At 46.2% G+C, this 17,863-nt stretch overlaps 1 protein-coding gene across 4 annotated transcripts in view; it reads right to left on the reverse strand.

The window, feature by feature from the left end:
• Positions 1-17,863, reverse strand: part of ARL13B (ARF like GTPase 13B) — an 80,455-nt gene that overhangs the window by 22,715 nt on the left and 39,877 nt on the right. For all 4 annotated transcript variants that reach the window (XM_074972470.1, XM_074972478.1, XM_074972452.1 and 1 more), the window contains exon 5: positions 8,742-8,847. In XM_074972470.1, the coding sequence (XP_074828571.1) occupies positions 8,742-8,847 (106 nt within the window). The remainder of the gene's footprint in view (positions 1-8,741; positions 8,848-17,863) is intronic.

A 17,863-nucleotide genomic window follows, 5' to 3' on the forward strand; every position in this document is an offset into this window, starting at 1 on the left:
TAACAGTAGAATTCTCTAGAGTCAATAAAAAACATGGGCACACAATTCCTCTGTCCCACTCACAAGTACCATGAGAATCCAACCATATTCTTCTCACAACAGCACTGTTTTATGAGTAGTCTAAATTATTCATTCCATCTTTTCCTTGCAAATCCAAATATAGCAACTTCAGAAGTGGATCCGTTCTCTAATGACTGATTGACCCCTTAAGCCTTCCTCTGCATAACAGCTAAACTGTTCGTGCTACTTTAAAAATGAAAGAAAAAAGTTTTCCATTAATTGTTTTCAGAATAAAGTAGTTAATTCTCCCGCGATTATATCACCAACCAAATGTTCATGCCTTTGATACACTATTTTTTTGATTATACATAAAGCACCAAAACTGTGCATGGAGTTTATAAACAACTTACAGAAGAAAACAATATTACCTGCTAAGGACCTACCACACCACAATCCCAGTTTGGCTCTATCATTATATGCTCCTGCACGCTAGAAAGCTGTGTTCACCTTCCTAGGTTTAAATCAGCATGTTGTTTACCAATGAAAGCTGCAGCATCTGATGGTAGAGCCAAATCACTGAGAAGATCAACAGGTAGCACCATCATATCCTCTGACTTGGTTTCCCCCATTAGCTGTTTACAGGGCTTTCTGCAGCATGGCAGTAATTAACACCAAAGTCTCATAGAGACTATATCTGGATATAGGAAGTGACAGTATTTTCAAATTAATAGATACTATAATGGTAAATACATTAAATGTAACTGGGGGTTACAAATCACTTGCTTGTTGGTAGGATATCTGCAAGTTTCATTGTGAGTTTTCTTTAAACCATTTTTTTTCTGCATAATAAAATGAATGATGTTGGAAACTGTCAACACTCTGAGCTAAGGGGAAAACACTATGCCCCAAGACTAGCATGACTTTTATAAGGGATGAAGATGCTCTTGACCGACCACATCGAGTTGCACAGAAGTCAATCTTTTCTGTCTAGGAAGTGAAAACGACTATGTGGTGTGTTTTGTAAAAAAGACAAATAAGACCTACCACACTTAGCTTCCATAATACATTCTTTGACTCATGAAGGACCAATACATTCCTTACAAGTATGTCAGTGTTCTCCGTTCGTAAATTTCTTTGATCTAACAAGACAGAGCTGAGAGCTCTGCGCATTTTGAGAAAAAAACCTCTTTGGAAAAGTTTATTGAGAAAACACTTCTTAATTCCTATCTTGGCATGGCATATATTAGAAAACTAGGGCATGTCTTTCACAGAAACTTGTCACATACTACTAAAGTTGAGCAAGAGGAAACAAGTTAGCTTCCTGGTTCTGTTAGAGATAATGGAATGTAGGAGGAGACATTTCCCTGTAGGAATCCATAATCTTAAATACTTTAGCAAGAGTTTTAAATGGAGACATTAAGGGCCTGATTTTCAGAAATGCTGAGCACCTGCAGGTCTTGCTGACTTCAGTGAGTGCTATGGGCCCTCAGTACTTCTGAAAAAAACAGGCACTGTATTGTTTCAGGATATCATGCGCCCAGCCCCCGCTCTCAGTGGCTCCCGACCGCAGCTCTGGGTGGAGGGCACAGACAAGTTCCATTGCAGGCAAGGGGCTAAGTTCCCTCTAAGCTGCGCAGCTGGCTATAAAGGGCCGCGCAGGTGGGGAGAGGAGCCCCTCCCCGGCCTTGCCGAGCACAGCCTCACCAGAGCTGCTGTGGCTGGGGAGAGGTGCCTATCACCTGGCTCCAAGTTGCTGTGGCAAGAAAGGGCTTTGGGGGAGTCCTCTCCCCCTGCCACAGCCCCAAGGGGCCTGCATCCCAAACCCCTCACCACAGCCCCACCCCAGAGCCTGCACCCCCAGCCAGAGCCCTCACTCCGCCCCCTGCACTGCAACCCTCTCCCTCAGCCCTGACCCCCCGACACACACTCCCAACCCCTGGGCCCCACCCCCACCACACATCAACTCCATATTGGTGCACATAACAAAATCCATTCCACACATGGACCTAAAAAATTAGAGGGAACACTGGTAAGGGGCACGGACAACAGAAAAAGTTGAGGGACCACTGGCTTAGACCACTTTAGAGTACTGAGAAAGAGGTTACAGCAGTTTTTCAGATCTTTACAAAACATTTTGTTAACGCTTTTAGAGAAAGTGTCCTTGTTATAGGTATTCCTCCAGAAATTGTCTCTAACGTGTACAGACTTGTGAACAGTCAAGGCTTGTGTGGTCTTAGAAGTTTCCTAAAGACCCTGTTTTTCTTTGCTTTCTTATGCTCCAAATATAGAGTGCAAACCACCTATATCAGGGGTAGGCAAACTACGGCCCATCAGGGCTTTGGATCCAGCCAGCGGGATTGCCACCCCCGTGGTGCCGCAGGGCCCGCGTCACTTCCATTGGCTGGGAACAGGGAACTGCAGCCAATGGGAGCTTCGGGGGAGGTACCCGCAGTCGAGGGGAGCACATAGAGGCCTCTGCCCCAAGGGGCTGCAGGGATGCGGTGCTGTCTGCTTCTGAGAGCGGCGCAGGGCCAGGGAGCCTGCCTAAGCCCCGCTGCATGCCGCTGCCACCCTGGAGCCGCTCAAGGTAAGCGGTGCCACACTTGGCCGGAGCCCACACCCCAAACCCCTCCTGCACCTTGAACCCCAACCCCCTGCCCTGAGCCCCCTGCCACACACCTCCTGCACCCCAACCCCCTGCCCTGAGCCCCCTCGTACACCCTACATCCCTCCTCCGCCCCAACCCCTTGCCCTGAGCCCCTTCCTGCACACTGCACTCCCTCCTACACCCCAACCCCCTGCCCCAGCCCCGCATGCAATTCCCCCACCCAGATGTGGCCCTCGGACCAAAAAGTTTGCCCACCCCGACCTATATAGTAAGATATACCCAGTCCTCCTGCTATACTGTCAAAGTTCTACAAATGAAAAAGCCTGCACCAGACAGAACAGTGAGAGGCTACACTCATTTCATGACTCCGGAGAGCAGTCAAATTAAAACAGGCATTTTTAAAACAGGCATTTAATCATAGATTTCACAGTCATCACCTCTAACTGAAAGGAGTAAGGGACTAGGATGGATTGCAGGTCTGATCCAGTATGGCAATTCTTATGTTGCTAGGAAACAAAGCTTTTTTTAATCCAGTCATATACTCTATCCAACCTTTACTGAATTAATTTTGGAGACAGGTTGGTCGTTTGGGAATTATCCCTTGAGTGACGGGAAAGCCCTTCTGAGCCAAGATAAAACATCTAGGCTAAGTCTCAGACTTCCTAGAGACAAAGGGAGAGGAAATCCAACTTCCGGTTCTTCAGGATATGCAGTGAGTTCTCTGCATTTGCGTGTCTTGCTACATAAGCCATTCAAGTGCAACTGTATTTGGCAAAATCAGTGGGGGGGTTTTTGTCTTTGCACTCTTTACTAATTTTTGTTATCAGAATTTTCTCTGGAGAGCATGTCTACACGACAAAATTAAGTCGACTTAAGTCAACGTACAACCACTACAGCAATTAATTTGATATTTAATGTCCACATTATGCTCCTTCTGATGGCAGTGCGCGTCCTCACCAGGACAACTTGCACCAATTTAACTGACAGCCTGGGGCATTGTGGAGCACTTGCAGCCCAGGGCTGACCGCCTGAGCCCTGCCACCCAGGCTTTGGCTCTCCTCCCTCACCAGGAGGCAGCAGCACGACTCCAGCTGTCAGCCTCAGGCAGCAATAGACAATGTAAGCAACAGTGTCTATATGGACACTGCGTCGACCTAACTACATCAACTTAACATTATGCCTCTTGTGGAGATGGAGTTATTAAGTCGGAGTAGTGAGCAACTTACATTGGCGGGAGCGACATTTTAGTGTGGAGCCTTACAGAGTTAGCTCAATGTAAGCTGCCTTATGTCAACCTAACTCTGTAGTGCAGACCAGGCCTTAGATTCTTTAAGAACATGGTGAAGCTGCCTGCTGTAGATCAAAGCTGCAGCATGGATAGAACTGCTTTACGTGACAGTACCAAATATATAAACTAGACGATAAACTGAAGGATGACAATCTAGAGAGAAAAGTGAATAGGATGGAAGATCTCATTCTTGGAGAGATTATAGCAGTGCAGTGAGTCACCTGGAAGTATCTTCCCTACAAATATTTCCTTATGTGAAAAAGACTTCACACTATCAAAGCTAGTGTTATAAAGTCAAATCCTCGTTACATCATCAAGTGATCTTGATGCTAAATCCAAAAAAATATGCCGTCATTCACTGCAACTTCTTGTAACAATATGTAACTCAATAATCTGACTGCCATTAGCTTTAAAACTAAGGTAATTTTACTTTATAATGCTTTTGTTTCCACTTTAAAACTGATGATACAATTTGGCAATGTGGGTGGGTGGGTGCAGGGGGAAGAGCAGGAAATCAACTCAACTACAGGTTATACTACTCTGATTAAAAATGGATCACAGAAAGAAAACTAGGTAGGCCTACATGTCTCAGGGGATTGGTAGTGGAATTCAAACCAATGGCCCTTGATGTTTTTGTGTCAGTTACACTAGGTAGCGACCAAGATTTGCTAGCCCATGTTCAATGGTTAACATCTGTTCAGCTTTTGAAGCACTGTTTTGAAAACACATAGTTTGAGCCCCAATGTGGACACACGGTAAATTTGAGACCCTAATTATGTTTGAGATAGCCATAGCCTTGGATGTGATTATTTTCTTTGTGAACACTTCTTTACTGGCAAATTGGACTAAGACCAACCCCGTCCCCAATTTGTTTCACAAAAAGATCCAGTTTGTGAGATGGTAACTCCATTTAAAGAAGGCTAGGTGAGAGCACAAATATGGGGCCAAAATCTTGTTTGAAAAAACTGTGTTTAAAACCTAATAAGAATCCAAGGTCAGAACCCAGTTTCCTCTTGTGTTTTTAACAAGGTTTGGCTCTAACAATACTGGCTGACCAAACAATCTTTAAACCAAGTTAGCATGAGAAGATAGTTACCTTTTCCATAACTGGTGTTCAAGATGTGTTGCTCATGTCTACTCCACAATCGGTGTGCATGCTTGCCACGTGCACTGGTGCCGGAATTTTTTCCCCTTAGCAATACCCATAGGGGAGCGCCCCTAGCAACCCCTGGAGTGGCACCTCCATGGAGTGGTATAAGGGGCGCTGCGTGCTCCCCCCACCCTCAGTTCCTTCTTGCCAGACAACTCCGACAGAAGGGAAGGAGAGCCGGATGTGGAATACACATGAGCAACACATCTCGAAGAACACCAGTTACGGAAAAGGTAACTGTCTTTTCTTCTTCAAGTGATTGCTCACGTGTATTCCATAATAGGTGATTCCAAGCTATTTCTGTTGCAGGTGGGTAGGAGTTCACAGACTCTCGGGACGGAGTACGGCCCTGCCAAACGCAGCGTCCTCCCTGGTTTGGGAGACTATCGCATAGTGCTAGGTGAACGTGTGAACTAAAGACCACGTGGCAGCCCTACAAATGTCCTGAAAGGGGACATGGGCCAAAAAGGCAGCCGACGAGGCCTACGCCCTAGTCGAGTGTGCCCTCACAACTGGTGGTGGAGGGATTCCCACCAGGTCATAACAGGTACAGCTGCACGAGGTGATCCAGTTGGAGAGCAGCTGAGTGGAGATCGGCCGACCTTTCATGTGTTCGGCCGAGGCGATGAAGAGCTGCGAAGCCCTGCGCTCTAAGGTGAAGGAGGTAGTCCAGAATAAGCTGGCCACCGGGAGACTCCCCACTTGTCCGCCCATCTGGAAAACCAAGACCACTTTGCCAAGTAGGCTTGTCGTGTGGAGGGCCACCTGCTTTCGAGCACGTCCTTTCCTCCCTACCTAACCATTGAGCAGCCACACCATGAGGTTTGAATGTCGCTAGGTTGGGGTGGAGGAGGCGGCCCTGGTCCTGGGATAGCAGGTCTGGGAGGGCCGGCAACGGCCATGGCGGGGCAACCGCCAGGCCCGTGAGGGTCCCGTACCAATGCTGCCTGGGCCATGCCGAGGCAATCAGGAGGACCCAGGCCTTGTCCATCTTTATCTTTTCCAGGACCCTGCCAATCAGTGGGAACAGGGAGAAGGCATACAGAAACTTGCCTGATCAGGACAGGAGGAAGGCATCGGAGACAGCTCCCCGTCCCAGCCCCCTCCAGAGCAGAACCGGGGACAGCAATGGTTCTGCCGAGATGCGAACAGGTCCACCTGAGGAGTTCCCCACACTTGGAAAAGTCTGTGCACCACCTCTGGGTCGAGAGACCACTCGTGCTGAGAAGTAGTCGTCCACGCTCAAACCATCCGCCCTCACGTTCTGAGAGCCCAGCAGATGGAAGGCCTGTAGGCAGATATTGTGGGCTATACGAAAGTGCCACAGCCTGAGGGCTACGCGGCAGAGGGCAGAGGATCTGGCCCCGCCCTGCCTGTTGATGTAGAACATCGAGGCCGTGTTGTCCGTGAGGACCCTGACCACCCAGACCTCCAGGTGCGAGCAGAAGGCCATGCATGCCAGCCATACCGCCCTGAGCTCCTTGACATTTATGTGTAGGGTCAAATCCTGAGCCGACCACAGACCTTGGTCTGAACGCTCCCCATATGGGGCCCCCCAAATCGCAGGTCCGAAGCGTCAGACACCAATTCCAGTGACGTGGCCCTGCCCCTGAACGTATTTCTCGGTGAGGACCACCACCTTAGGGAGGTGAGCACTTTGTCCATCCTGTCCCTGGCCTGGGAGAACTCTGAGGCCAACCAAAGCTGGACAGGCTAAACGGGAGAACAGTAAATTGGCAGTGTTCCCGCCCCACCATGAAACAGAGAAAGCATCTGTGCCCCTCAAATATATGAATATGGAAGTACACGTCCAGCAGATCGAGGGCGGCGTACCAGTCCCCGGGATCCAGGGAGGGGATGATGGAGGTTAGGAAGACCATGCGGAACTTGAGCTTCACCATGTACTGGTTCAGGCCTCGCAGGTCCAAGATGGGCCTGAGCCCCCCCTTTGGCCTTCGGGATAAGAAAATAGTGGGAGTAGTACCCCATGCCTTTGAATTCCTCCGGTACTGCTTCCTAGGCCCAGGAGCCACCCCACCTCCTATTCAAGCAGAGCCTCGTGCGAGGGGTGAGTTGGGTGGGGAAGAAGTAAACTGGAGAGTGTAGTCCCGGGAGATGGTGTTGAGGACCCATAGGTCCGAGGTTAGCCACGACCACTCCGGGAGGAAAGCACACAACCGATTGGAGAAGGGAAGCTTTACTGAGGGTGGATCCCAGATGAGAACTGTCAGGGCGCCCCCTGGCATCCCATCAAAACTGCCTTTTCCCTGCCTGCTTGCCCTTGGAGGACCCAGGCTGAGGGGCAGGCCAAGACCGCCTCTGCGGGCACCTCTTATAGTCCTGCGACTTCTTATAAGCAGACTCGGAACTTTGGCGTCATCTGCCTCGGTCCCGCCGGTATTCGCTCCTCGAGGTGGAGCGGTGCAGAGAGTCCCGATCGGACGGAACCCAGACAGCCAGCCTGGGGGGCGTCGAGGGCTGTCCACATGGACTTTGCTCTCAACAGTTGCTGGGTGGCAAATGGCGTCAGGAATGTTCCCTCGACCGGGACCGAGCTGGGGGTGACTGCAGAGATCCCAGCAGCAGCTTGCCTCTGGAGCGCATGGCCGACATCAGCAGTGCTCCTGGTACCAGCATGGATGTAACATCCCGGGCCGCTTACAGGGCCTCCAGTGTGGAGGGCATCCGGACATCTGAGGAAGCCTGCTCCAAATGGGCCGCACTACTCCGCTCGACTTGAGTCGGAGGCCTATGGGCCAGTTAGGATTGAGGACTGCCTGACATGGGTCTAGCCTCTGTCCCAGATTTACTCCGGTGTTGCGGCAAAGGCGGCCTCTTCCCAGGCTTCTTGGTGCATTCCATAGACGAGGAGCGGTGCCAACTAGTTGATGGCGCCGAAGGGTCACGCGGTGCCCGGTGCCGACTTGGAGTGGCGCTTCAGAGCCGGGGTCAGCACCAACTCCATCAGAATAGCCTGGAGCCTAATGTCCCTTTCTCTCTTGGTCTGAGGCTTAAAGGACTTGCAAATCTCACAGCAATCGCTGAGATGGGTTTCCCCCAAACAGCGTAAACAGTCCGCATGCGGATCACTCACTGGCATGGATCGCCTACAAGTGTCGCACGACTTAAAACCCGGGGCGCAGGGCATGCCCCGGCCCAGGCGCTTTGGCTGAACTAAAACTAAAAAAACTAACTAACTACAGATACCAACACTGAATGAACAAGCAGTTCTGGGGACAAGCTGCAGCAAAGCTGGAGCAGAGCAGTTCCGTCGCACCTTCAATGGCAGCAAGGAGGAACTGACGGTTGGGAGAGCGCGCAGCACCCCTTATACTGTACCATGGAGGCACCACTCCAGGGGTCGCTCCTCTACGGGTACTGTCAGGGCAAAAACTTCTGGCACCAGTTCACGTGGTGAGCACGCACACCTATTGTGGAATACACATGAGCAATCACTCAAAGAAGAATAATTTTAATATGATTTCAAACTGGTTCAGCCTGAGCTCATGTACAGATGGGGCCCTAGAAAGGATTCCTCCTGGACAGGCAAGAGGCACAAAGGCAGGGTGAGACCTGGAACTGTTTGTACTGCAGACCAACATGCTGTATCTTTGCTGGGATTACAGGACCACATTATCACCTTTCCTAAGCATTACATTTATACAAATAAATCAAGTACAGTAAGATATACTTACAATCTGACACAGACATTTATGCTCATTGACAAGCTTTTCCAGAGATAAGCACTCAATTACATCTGCTTCTGCCAACGCTCCTTCTCGGTCCTGCTTATTTGCTAGCCTAAAGAAAAGATGACCAAAAGTGAGAAGGCAAGTAAAGGCACTTACCACTCTGATCCACAACCAGAGTCAAGCAGGCTAGAGGCCAGTTCAGAAAACAAACTCCATATATATATTTCAGACTAATTTGGGATGGATGGGAGCAGGAAAGAGGGAAAGTAGCGAAAACTAGCTTGTTACTCGTTTAAAAATTATGGTTCTGGTGTCCTTATCTACTTAATAAAAAAAGCAACTATTAATCCATAAATTTTAAACTTTCAAAGAACTACACAAATATCAGTCCACACAATGCACCCATGAATTAGGCAAGTACGTTTTACAAACGGGTAAACAGGCTGAGGGATGAAGTGATTTATTCTGAGGGATGAAGCGATTTATTCAAAGCCACATAGTAAAATCTGTGGCAGTCTCTGAATTAGAACTCAGGACTCCGACTCCTAGTCCCGTCCTCATTCCTCTAGATCAGTGCTTCTCAAGCGCTCCGATGTGGGGGACTGGCAATTTTTATCCCCCAATGTGAGCACAGACTGGCAGCCAATGGCTAACGGACCGGCACCAGTCCGCAGACCACCATTTTGAGTAACTCTGCTCTAGATCAATGTTTGTCAACCTTTTTGATACCAAGGACTGGCTTGCTGCCTTCCTAAACTGTGTCAGAGAGATCTCAGGGACCGGTGCCGGTCCACAGACTGGTCATTGAGAAACACTGCTCTAGATCATGCTTGAGACCATTCCAGGTCCTCCTACACTCCAGTGTTCCACCTACTTGAAGACCCATGACTTGAAATCTAGATGACTGCAGTCAGTCAGGGATAGCTCCAACTCTTACTTCCCCAGTGGAAGAAAACTAATAAGACTCTAGAGAGTCATAACTATTAATAGGAATTGTAGTTGTATTACAGCAGTACCCAGCTACTCTCATCTGGACTGGGGTCCTATTGTGCTAGAAGCTGTACAAAGGAAGGCAGTCCTTTCTCCAAAGAGAGCGTACAATCTAAGTCTCAATCCTGCAAGCTGCTCCGCATGGACAGAATCTTGTGTCTGCATGAAGGTGTCCGTAGAATCTGGGGCCCAAAATACATGTAACACCCAAAGTGTGGGGGGCGGGGGGAGGCATACAATCAAAAGCATACAATTGACAAAGCACCTACTACTCTCAATAAGGTGCCATCAAATTGGCCTATTTCTTATACACATTGCAGCAAAGAGACGTAGAGGAGAAGGTATATAGGAATCATCATACTGGATCAGACATGATCCATATAATCCAATATCCTGTTTTTAAGAATGGCCAACACCAGATGCTGCAGAGAAGATGCAAGAAACCCCATACTAAGCAGATGCAAGGTAATGAGCCCACATGTAGGTCTCTGTCTTTTCTCTAATAGAGATTGGCGCTTACAACCTGAAAATGACGTTTTATCTCCATTCTAATTCTCTTTTTGTTACCAGTCACTGTTATAATTCTGAATAATCTTGTTCTATATATAAACATCCACTCCCACTTTGAATCTTGCTCAGTCATTGTCACAGGATGTTGTTGCATGGAGTTCAGCAGTCTAATCAGAGGTGTGGAAAAAGTATTTCCTTATAGTAGATTTGAATTTGCCACCTCTTAGTTTAATCGAAGGTCCCTTTGTTCTTATGTTACAAGACAGGGAAAAGACATACTTCATGTAAGGCCTTAAGGATCAACTCAAGGAGGACGTCCTAGGTATACAGGGCAGCAGAGAGGAAGATACAAATATATTTGCATAGGAAGATGATGACCACCGCACTGAAAGACCAAATCCTGTTCAGGAATCACTATTCATGCAGCTTTAGTCAAGGCCCCTTTTATAACCAAAAGCACTTGTAATATTTTCATAAGCAGAACCTTTTGGAAAATACTGCAAAATCTGCTGAGGAAGACCACAGAAACCAACTAACTAACAGACTCTGCATGTCCCAAATTTGGGACACTCTCAGAGGCCAAACACTCTTTTGGAAGTATTTCACTTCTCTTGAAATCAGCTTGTGTGACCATAGACTACAAGTATCTGCTTTACCAGCCTATACCTATCATCTTTCTCCAAAAGCTTCGTTTAGTTTTACCCCATTACCCACCATTTTCTTCCATTAAATGTGCCATCATTACATGTCAATGTATGTCCATCTTCCCAATACACAAATACTAAAACCTCTTGAAAATTGTAATACTGTATAACAGGGATCGGCAACCTTTGGCATGCGGCCCGCCAGGGTAAGCACCTTGGCGGGTCGGGCCCATTTGTTTACCTGCCATGTCTGCAGGTTTGGCAGATCGCAGCTCCCACTGGCTGGGGTTCGCCGGTCCAAGCCAATGGGGGCTGTGGGAAGCAGTGGCCAGCACATCCCTCAGCCCACGCCATTTCCTGCAGCCCCCATTGGCTTGGAGAGACGAAACCCGCCCAGTGGGCGCTGTGATCAGCCGGACCTGCAGACGCGGCAGGTAAACAAACCAGCCCGGCCCGCCGGGGGCTTACCCCGGCGGGCCGCGTGCCAAAGGTTGCTGATCCCTGCTATATAATGTGATGTACTTTTCTCAATTTTACCATAATTGTATCTGAGTGAAACAGTATGCAGAGAAGCATGCTAGAACATTTACTTTGAGCTTTACAAATAATCCTAACTTTAAATGTTTCAGAAAAAGCATTTATTTAAGAGAGACCTTTTTTTTAGTCGTCTTTTTCCAGATCCATAACTAAGATAAACATGCAATCAGCTGTTTGACAGTTTTCTGAGGAGCCTACAGTCACACAAATAGATTATTGCTTACTAAAAAAACAAATGCAGAGACGCAGATGTAATCCAAACTATCTTCTGTAAAACAAGACAACAAGAAACAACGCAAGTCACACAAATTCACTGATCATTTTAAAATTTTAATGTTGGAAGATTTCCTAGGTTATTTAGTGGGACTTTAACATGTTAAATTGGCAAATTTTTAAAAAAACAACCACTTATTTAGCTTTTCTTGAATGCCTCTGGTTCCAAAAGGATTGAACAAATAGTCTGATGACATCAATACAACGAATAATAGTTCTCTGAGCAACCACACTGCTATTAAAAGATCGGTGGCAACACGATATGGCATTTTCCCTCCCTTTACCTGTTTTAATTAAAAACTAATAATTCTTGAAACCTTCCACCATGGCAATACTGCTCCTTGGCAAATCTCTTTCAACTGTGAGATTGCCATTTAGCAATATATTTCCCTTGCGTTATTTTCCTCCTTCTGAAAGCAATAGTAACTATCTTTCAGTAAGAAAACTATCTACTGTGCTTGTAGATGATGCAGAACATTTTGGGATACAAGCATAAATCAAAGTAATGTTATTTTGAACTTTCTGTAACTGCTATGATTCTATACTAAATAGAAAACCAGCAAAAGCAAAGAACACTGCATAGCAGCAAGAAGTCTGAAAATTACACCCCCCTTTCCTTAATATACTTCATTAAAAATAATTATATTTTGAAATGAGCACCATCAAAAAGTCTTTCACAATCCTCCCATTGTGATGAAACTTGTATATGAATTTTTGAAAAAAAACCCCAACAATTGTCACCTCCACAAAGGCAAGACACTACATTTGTTTGTTGTTACATTTGAGGAGCCAAATACTGTATCTCTTTTCTTTTGGAGTTTCCGTCATTGTTACTCACCAAAATACTAGCAGTGCCATAGCCTGTGCTTTGGACCCATTTCATTCCTGACTGGAGAAAGCCAGTGCTTAAGAACTGGTTCAACTGTTGGCAGAAATTGTCAGCACCTCTTTAAGGGCAGGTTGCCAGCTTTTGTTAATCTAAGTACTTTAAAAGCTCCCAATACTGAAGTAATGAGCCTTAGTGGTTATTTTATTCTCAAAAGAATCCATAACACACAGAAACTATTAAGGAAGCTGTTGCATTGTATAATCACTGCTTAAAAACCATCACTTGCCACTGATAATCTAGTAGTTATCTAGTATCTAATCTTCCATTGCTGGTTAATATTATTCAGGTGGTGGGTATGGCAAGAGAACTTCCCCAGCATCCAGTTACCTCATCTCTCCCTGTCAGCCTAGTTACAGAACTATTCATGTTACTGGGGCTGCACTAGACAGAATTGGCAGATCACCTGGTGAGGGATTAAGAGCAATATGGCTAGAGATAGACTCAGCTGTCTTCAATACCATTGATTATAGGGTGTAGCTGGCTTGTTTGCAAACCCACAGAAAAGACAGATGGAGCTGCAATTTGGCAATTTAATTCCCATCAGGGAAATGCCAGAGGCAACAGAAAAGCAATAACTTAGAACCACCCACTGCTCTCATATGAGAGTTTCTACAGGGCTCCATTTTGCTCCCACATCTTGTTCAATTGGTGCATAGAGCCAATAATGTTTTCAGCATGCTCAAATGACCCCCAGCTCTATTCCTCTCTTATCCAATCTAGCCAGTGCTATTAAATGCCTTACTCAAGATATGGTGAAGACTGGGAAATGAATGAGGAGCTGAAGTTAAATCCAAGAGAAAATTGCGATGATATTGGAAGGTTGGGGAAAGTAACCAGGAAATAAGGTGACAATTACAACTGCTTCCTTAACTGAGGGTGTACAACTACAGTTTGTTAGAAGAATTCAGTCTGGAAGTACTGTTGGATCCACAGCATCTCCCATCCACGCCTGGGCCAGAAATTGTGATATGTTTAGACACAGATCTTGCTGCTATGATTCATCAATTGTCACTTTGAGATTAGATTACTGCAGTGTGCTCTTGATTACTGCATCTTAATTCAAAGTGCACTGAACCTGGTACAGAATGTGACAGCCCTCTTGGACTATGGCTACATTACGATATGGCTATGCCCCTACAGCTGTGACACTAAAAGGCATGCAGCGTAGCTGCTGTTTGTCGGCAGGAGAGCGCTCTCCTGCCGACAAACAACTTCCACCCCACACAAGCGGTAGCAGCTTTGTCGGCAGAAGCGCTCTCCTTCCAACAAAGCGCTGTTCATACCGGCACTTTTGTTGTTCGGGGGCGTGTATGTGGTTTTTTTTAAACACCCCTGAATGACAAAAGTTTTGCCAATGAAGTGCCAGTGTAGACAAACCCTTGGTGAGCATGCACCGTTTTGTATGACACCTGTGCTTTATGATTTGCACTGGTTTCCAGGTGGAGTTTTAACATGACACCCAAAATGACAGACCAATTCTCGCCTCTCACCACACTATTCTAATTGCAGTTGGTGGAGGCATTCAGACAGGATCCCACTGAAAGAAAGGAAATTGTTGGCTGGGTATGTATTCTCCATTAGCAGACCTCAGCTGTGAAGGGCACTCTTTCCTTTCCTTCAAAATAACCCAAATCTGTTGACGTTCAGAGCATGCAAAGTCTATCTTTATACACAAAATTTTGTCATGCAATAAGGACCATTTCTAGCTGGGATTCGGGGGGAGGGGAATACTTATGATTACATCTCTTATTGGTCATTTTCTAATTATTGAGTGGTTACTCCTCTTTCTGTTATAGGTGTGTAGAGACTTATTACACATTAACAAATCTTTAAAATGGTAAATTTTAAATTTGGTTTCCTGTTAATTTTTTCCTTCACTGTGACTGAACATTCATTTGCTCATAAACAAGAAAGAAATCTCCTTGTAAAGATGAGTGTCAATATCTTAGAGATTAAGAAAAATATTTAAAGGAACACTAAGCTTCCAATGAAAACAGTTTTTAAACAAATCAACATTCCCCTGATATGCTTGAAACACAGCAGCATTAAAAACCTAAAAGTACAACTGACTTGGCTTTCATTGTCCAAGTGCGAGAAGCATAAAAAAAAAAATAAATAAAGAGCATAAATGGTGACACGGAACATTGAGTGCATAGGTACAATAATACTTACAACATATGATTTTTAAATTGAAAGTGCACCCTTTAAATTAAGACCTTTTTCAATTATGTGAAAGTCACCCACTGACTTACTGAATTCTGTCTTAGCCCAGGTTTACACTGGGTTTACATAAAAGGTTTTCCGTATAGAGCTATACAGCAAACCCTCCTAGCATAGATGCGACTTATACCAACACCAGCATGCCTTTGCTGGTTTGGCAAACAAAATGAGCTCTACTTGCACATGCACGGCTATGCCAGTATAACTGCATCTACACTAGGGCTTTTGCCAGTATAAAAAAGGCTGTCAAAAAAAAAAACAAAAAAAAACAAACCAAAATCACCCCCCTCCCCCACCCCGACATTACTGTACCAGCACAGCATTTAGTATAATGTGATGCTCTCTCAGGACACCCAGGACTGAGAGTCACCTTGTTATCCTGCACTCATGAAAGAGTCTTTCTTGTGGTAGCTGGTTGTCAGCACCTGTACTCCAATTGCCTTTCACCCACTAAGACAAGGTGGGTGAAGTAATATCTTTTATTGGACCAACAATAAAAAATTACCTCACCCATCTTGTCTCTCTAGTACCCTGGGACCGACACAGCAACAAGTACACTGTTTTCACTCAACCTCTCCCCTCAGGACTCTGCCAGTCCTACTTTACTTTGCAGTTTAACAATAGGTGCATCCAACCCTCAAAACCCCAGGGATAGCTCAGTGGTTTGCGCATTGGCCTACTAAACCCAGGGTTGTGAGTTCAATCCTTGAGGGGGCCATTTAGGGATCTCGGGCAAAAACTGGGGATTGGTCCTGCTTTGAGCAGGGGGTTGGACTAGATGACCTCCTGAGGTCTCTTCCAACCCTGATATTCTATGAAGACTTTTCCCTGTAGTGTCTATCCCGGGGTGGGCAAACTACGGCCCGCATCTGGCCTGTCAGATGTTTTAATCTGACCCTCGAGCTCCCGCAGGGGAGCAGGGTCTGGGGCTTGCCCTGCTCCGGCACTCCAGCCGGAGAATGGGGTCGGGGGCTGGCCCCATTCTGCGCATGCCATGGCACCGCGTGGCTCCCGGAAGCAGTGGCATGTCCCTCCGAGGCTCCTATGTAGGGGCAGCCAGGGGGCTTCGCACGCTGCCCCCACTCCAAGCACTGCCACCACAGGCAATGGGAGCTGCAGGGGTGGCATCTGTGGATGGAGAAGCGTGCAGAGCTGGCTGGCAATGCCTACACCAGTGGGGAGACATGCTGCTACTTCTGGGAACTGCTTGAGGTAAGCGCCGCGCGGGGCCTGTACCCCTGACCTCCTCCCAAGCTCCAACCCCCTGTCCCAGCCCTGATCCCCCTTCCCACCCTCCGAACCCTCTGTCCCAGCACAGAGCACCCTTCTGCGCCCCAACCTCCTCATCTCCAGCCCCACCCCAGAGCCCGCACCCCTAGCAGGAGCCCTCACACCCTCCCACACCCCAACCCCCAATTTCGTGAGCATTCATGGCTCGCCATACAATTTCCATATCCAGAGGTGTCCCTCAGGCCAAAAAGTTTGCCCACCCCTGGTCTAGCCCCTCTGATTAGAACTCACAGTAATTACCAGGTTCACTACTGCAAAGGGAATAGCATACATACAAAAGCTTGTTTGATTCAACGGAGTATCAGCTCTCACGTAACACAGAACTTCAATCAATTTAAAGTGAAAACAAGTATATTAACAAAGTTTAAGATTTAAGAGACAGTGAGCAAGGCTAATAAGAACAACAGATTACAAATAAAACAAAAGTAGAACATGCTTTCTAGAGACTACAACTCAGCGGCTGCAATCCTTGTCTGAAGCAGTCTTATCTCACTGAAGCCTTTTCTGCAGTGTTTCAACCCAGGTTGGTTGAGATCCTGTTTTCATGAATGTAATAAACTGCCCAGTTACCCACTCACGTGCAGAATAAAAGAAGGGTCCTGGTTCCTTGCTTTTATGACCCCAAAGTCCATTGTTTTTGTCCCCAGAGTCAGGATGACTCCTTGTGATTTCCTTACTGGGGTGCTGGCTCCAAGATGTCTTCCATACTCTGGTTTGTTTCACATTCTCCGCCGACCTGTTTTTCCTGTTGACTTTCACATGTAAATAGGACTCTCTGTGTTGACCTTATGCTCAGATAAATTGGTTAGTCTCTAAGGTGCCACAAGTACTCCTTTTCTTTTTGCGAATACAGACTAATATGGCTGTTACCCTGAAACCTGTGTTGACCTTACAATATTTAATTTACACTGGAGACAGCAATAGTTGAATACACATGATCTGGTCTGGCAGAAGACCTGTTTGTCAACTCTCCCTTGTTATAGACTTTTAAAACATTATGTCAGTATACATACACACAGTTCTTTATATACTGTCATACCATATATATACCATATTAATGATCAGCATATCCTCTGCTTTCATTTGCTACCTCACATGATATTCTTTACAGATAAATACTGTGAAAGCAGTGTGTTGGTACAGTGAGTGTGTCAGGGCTGAGAACAGTTGCTGTTACAGAACATGGAACCCTTTGCCAGTTGGATTCTTTGGAACACATATAGACATGACCTTAAAACTAGACTATAAACTATTCAGCGTATCTCCTTATGTGTTTGTGTAGCTCCAAGCACAAGAGACCCATGATCCATGACCCCAAAGCACTACCATATGTACAGGCTAGGAGCTAAACTTTTGCCTAGAGACTGTAGCTCAAGGTGTATTTGCACACATGGCTTCTAAACAAGACAGTGTATGGGGCATTTTGCACAAAAGATATTCTTCAACTGAATGTAAATTGAAAATGGAGGGGTGGGGGAAAGGGAGCGAATAGCATGTGGGAATGACAATCTTGTGAGTGCCACCCTGGGTATGGTAAATAGCTACTACACAACACTACAATGTCCAAAAAGCTGGCAGGAGATGATATGGTTGCAGGACACCATCTAGAATATTTAGAAAACAGAGGAAGAACAACATTCTTTTATACTAATAGAGAAATAAAATTCTAGCTTCAATGTTAAAGTAGGTCCCGTCTTCATTGACAACCCCTTGAGGAGAATCTAAAAGGTAGCTTCACAGAAATACTATTCTTATACCTAAGTTCAGCCCAG

Source organism: Natator depressus, chromosome 1 (genome assembly GCF_965152275.1).
Source record: "Natator depressus isolate rNatDep1 chromosome 1, rNatDep2.hap1, whole genome shotgun sequence".
NCBI lineage: Eukaryota > Metazoa > Chordata > Testudines > Cheloniidae > Natator > Natator depressus.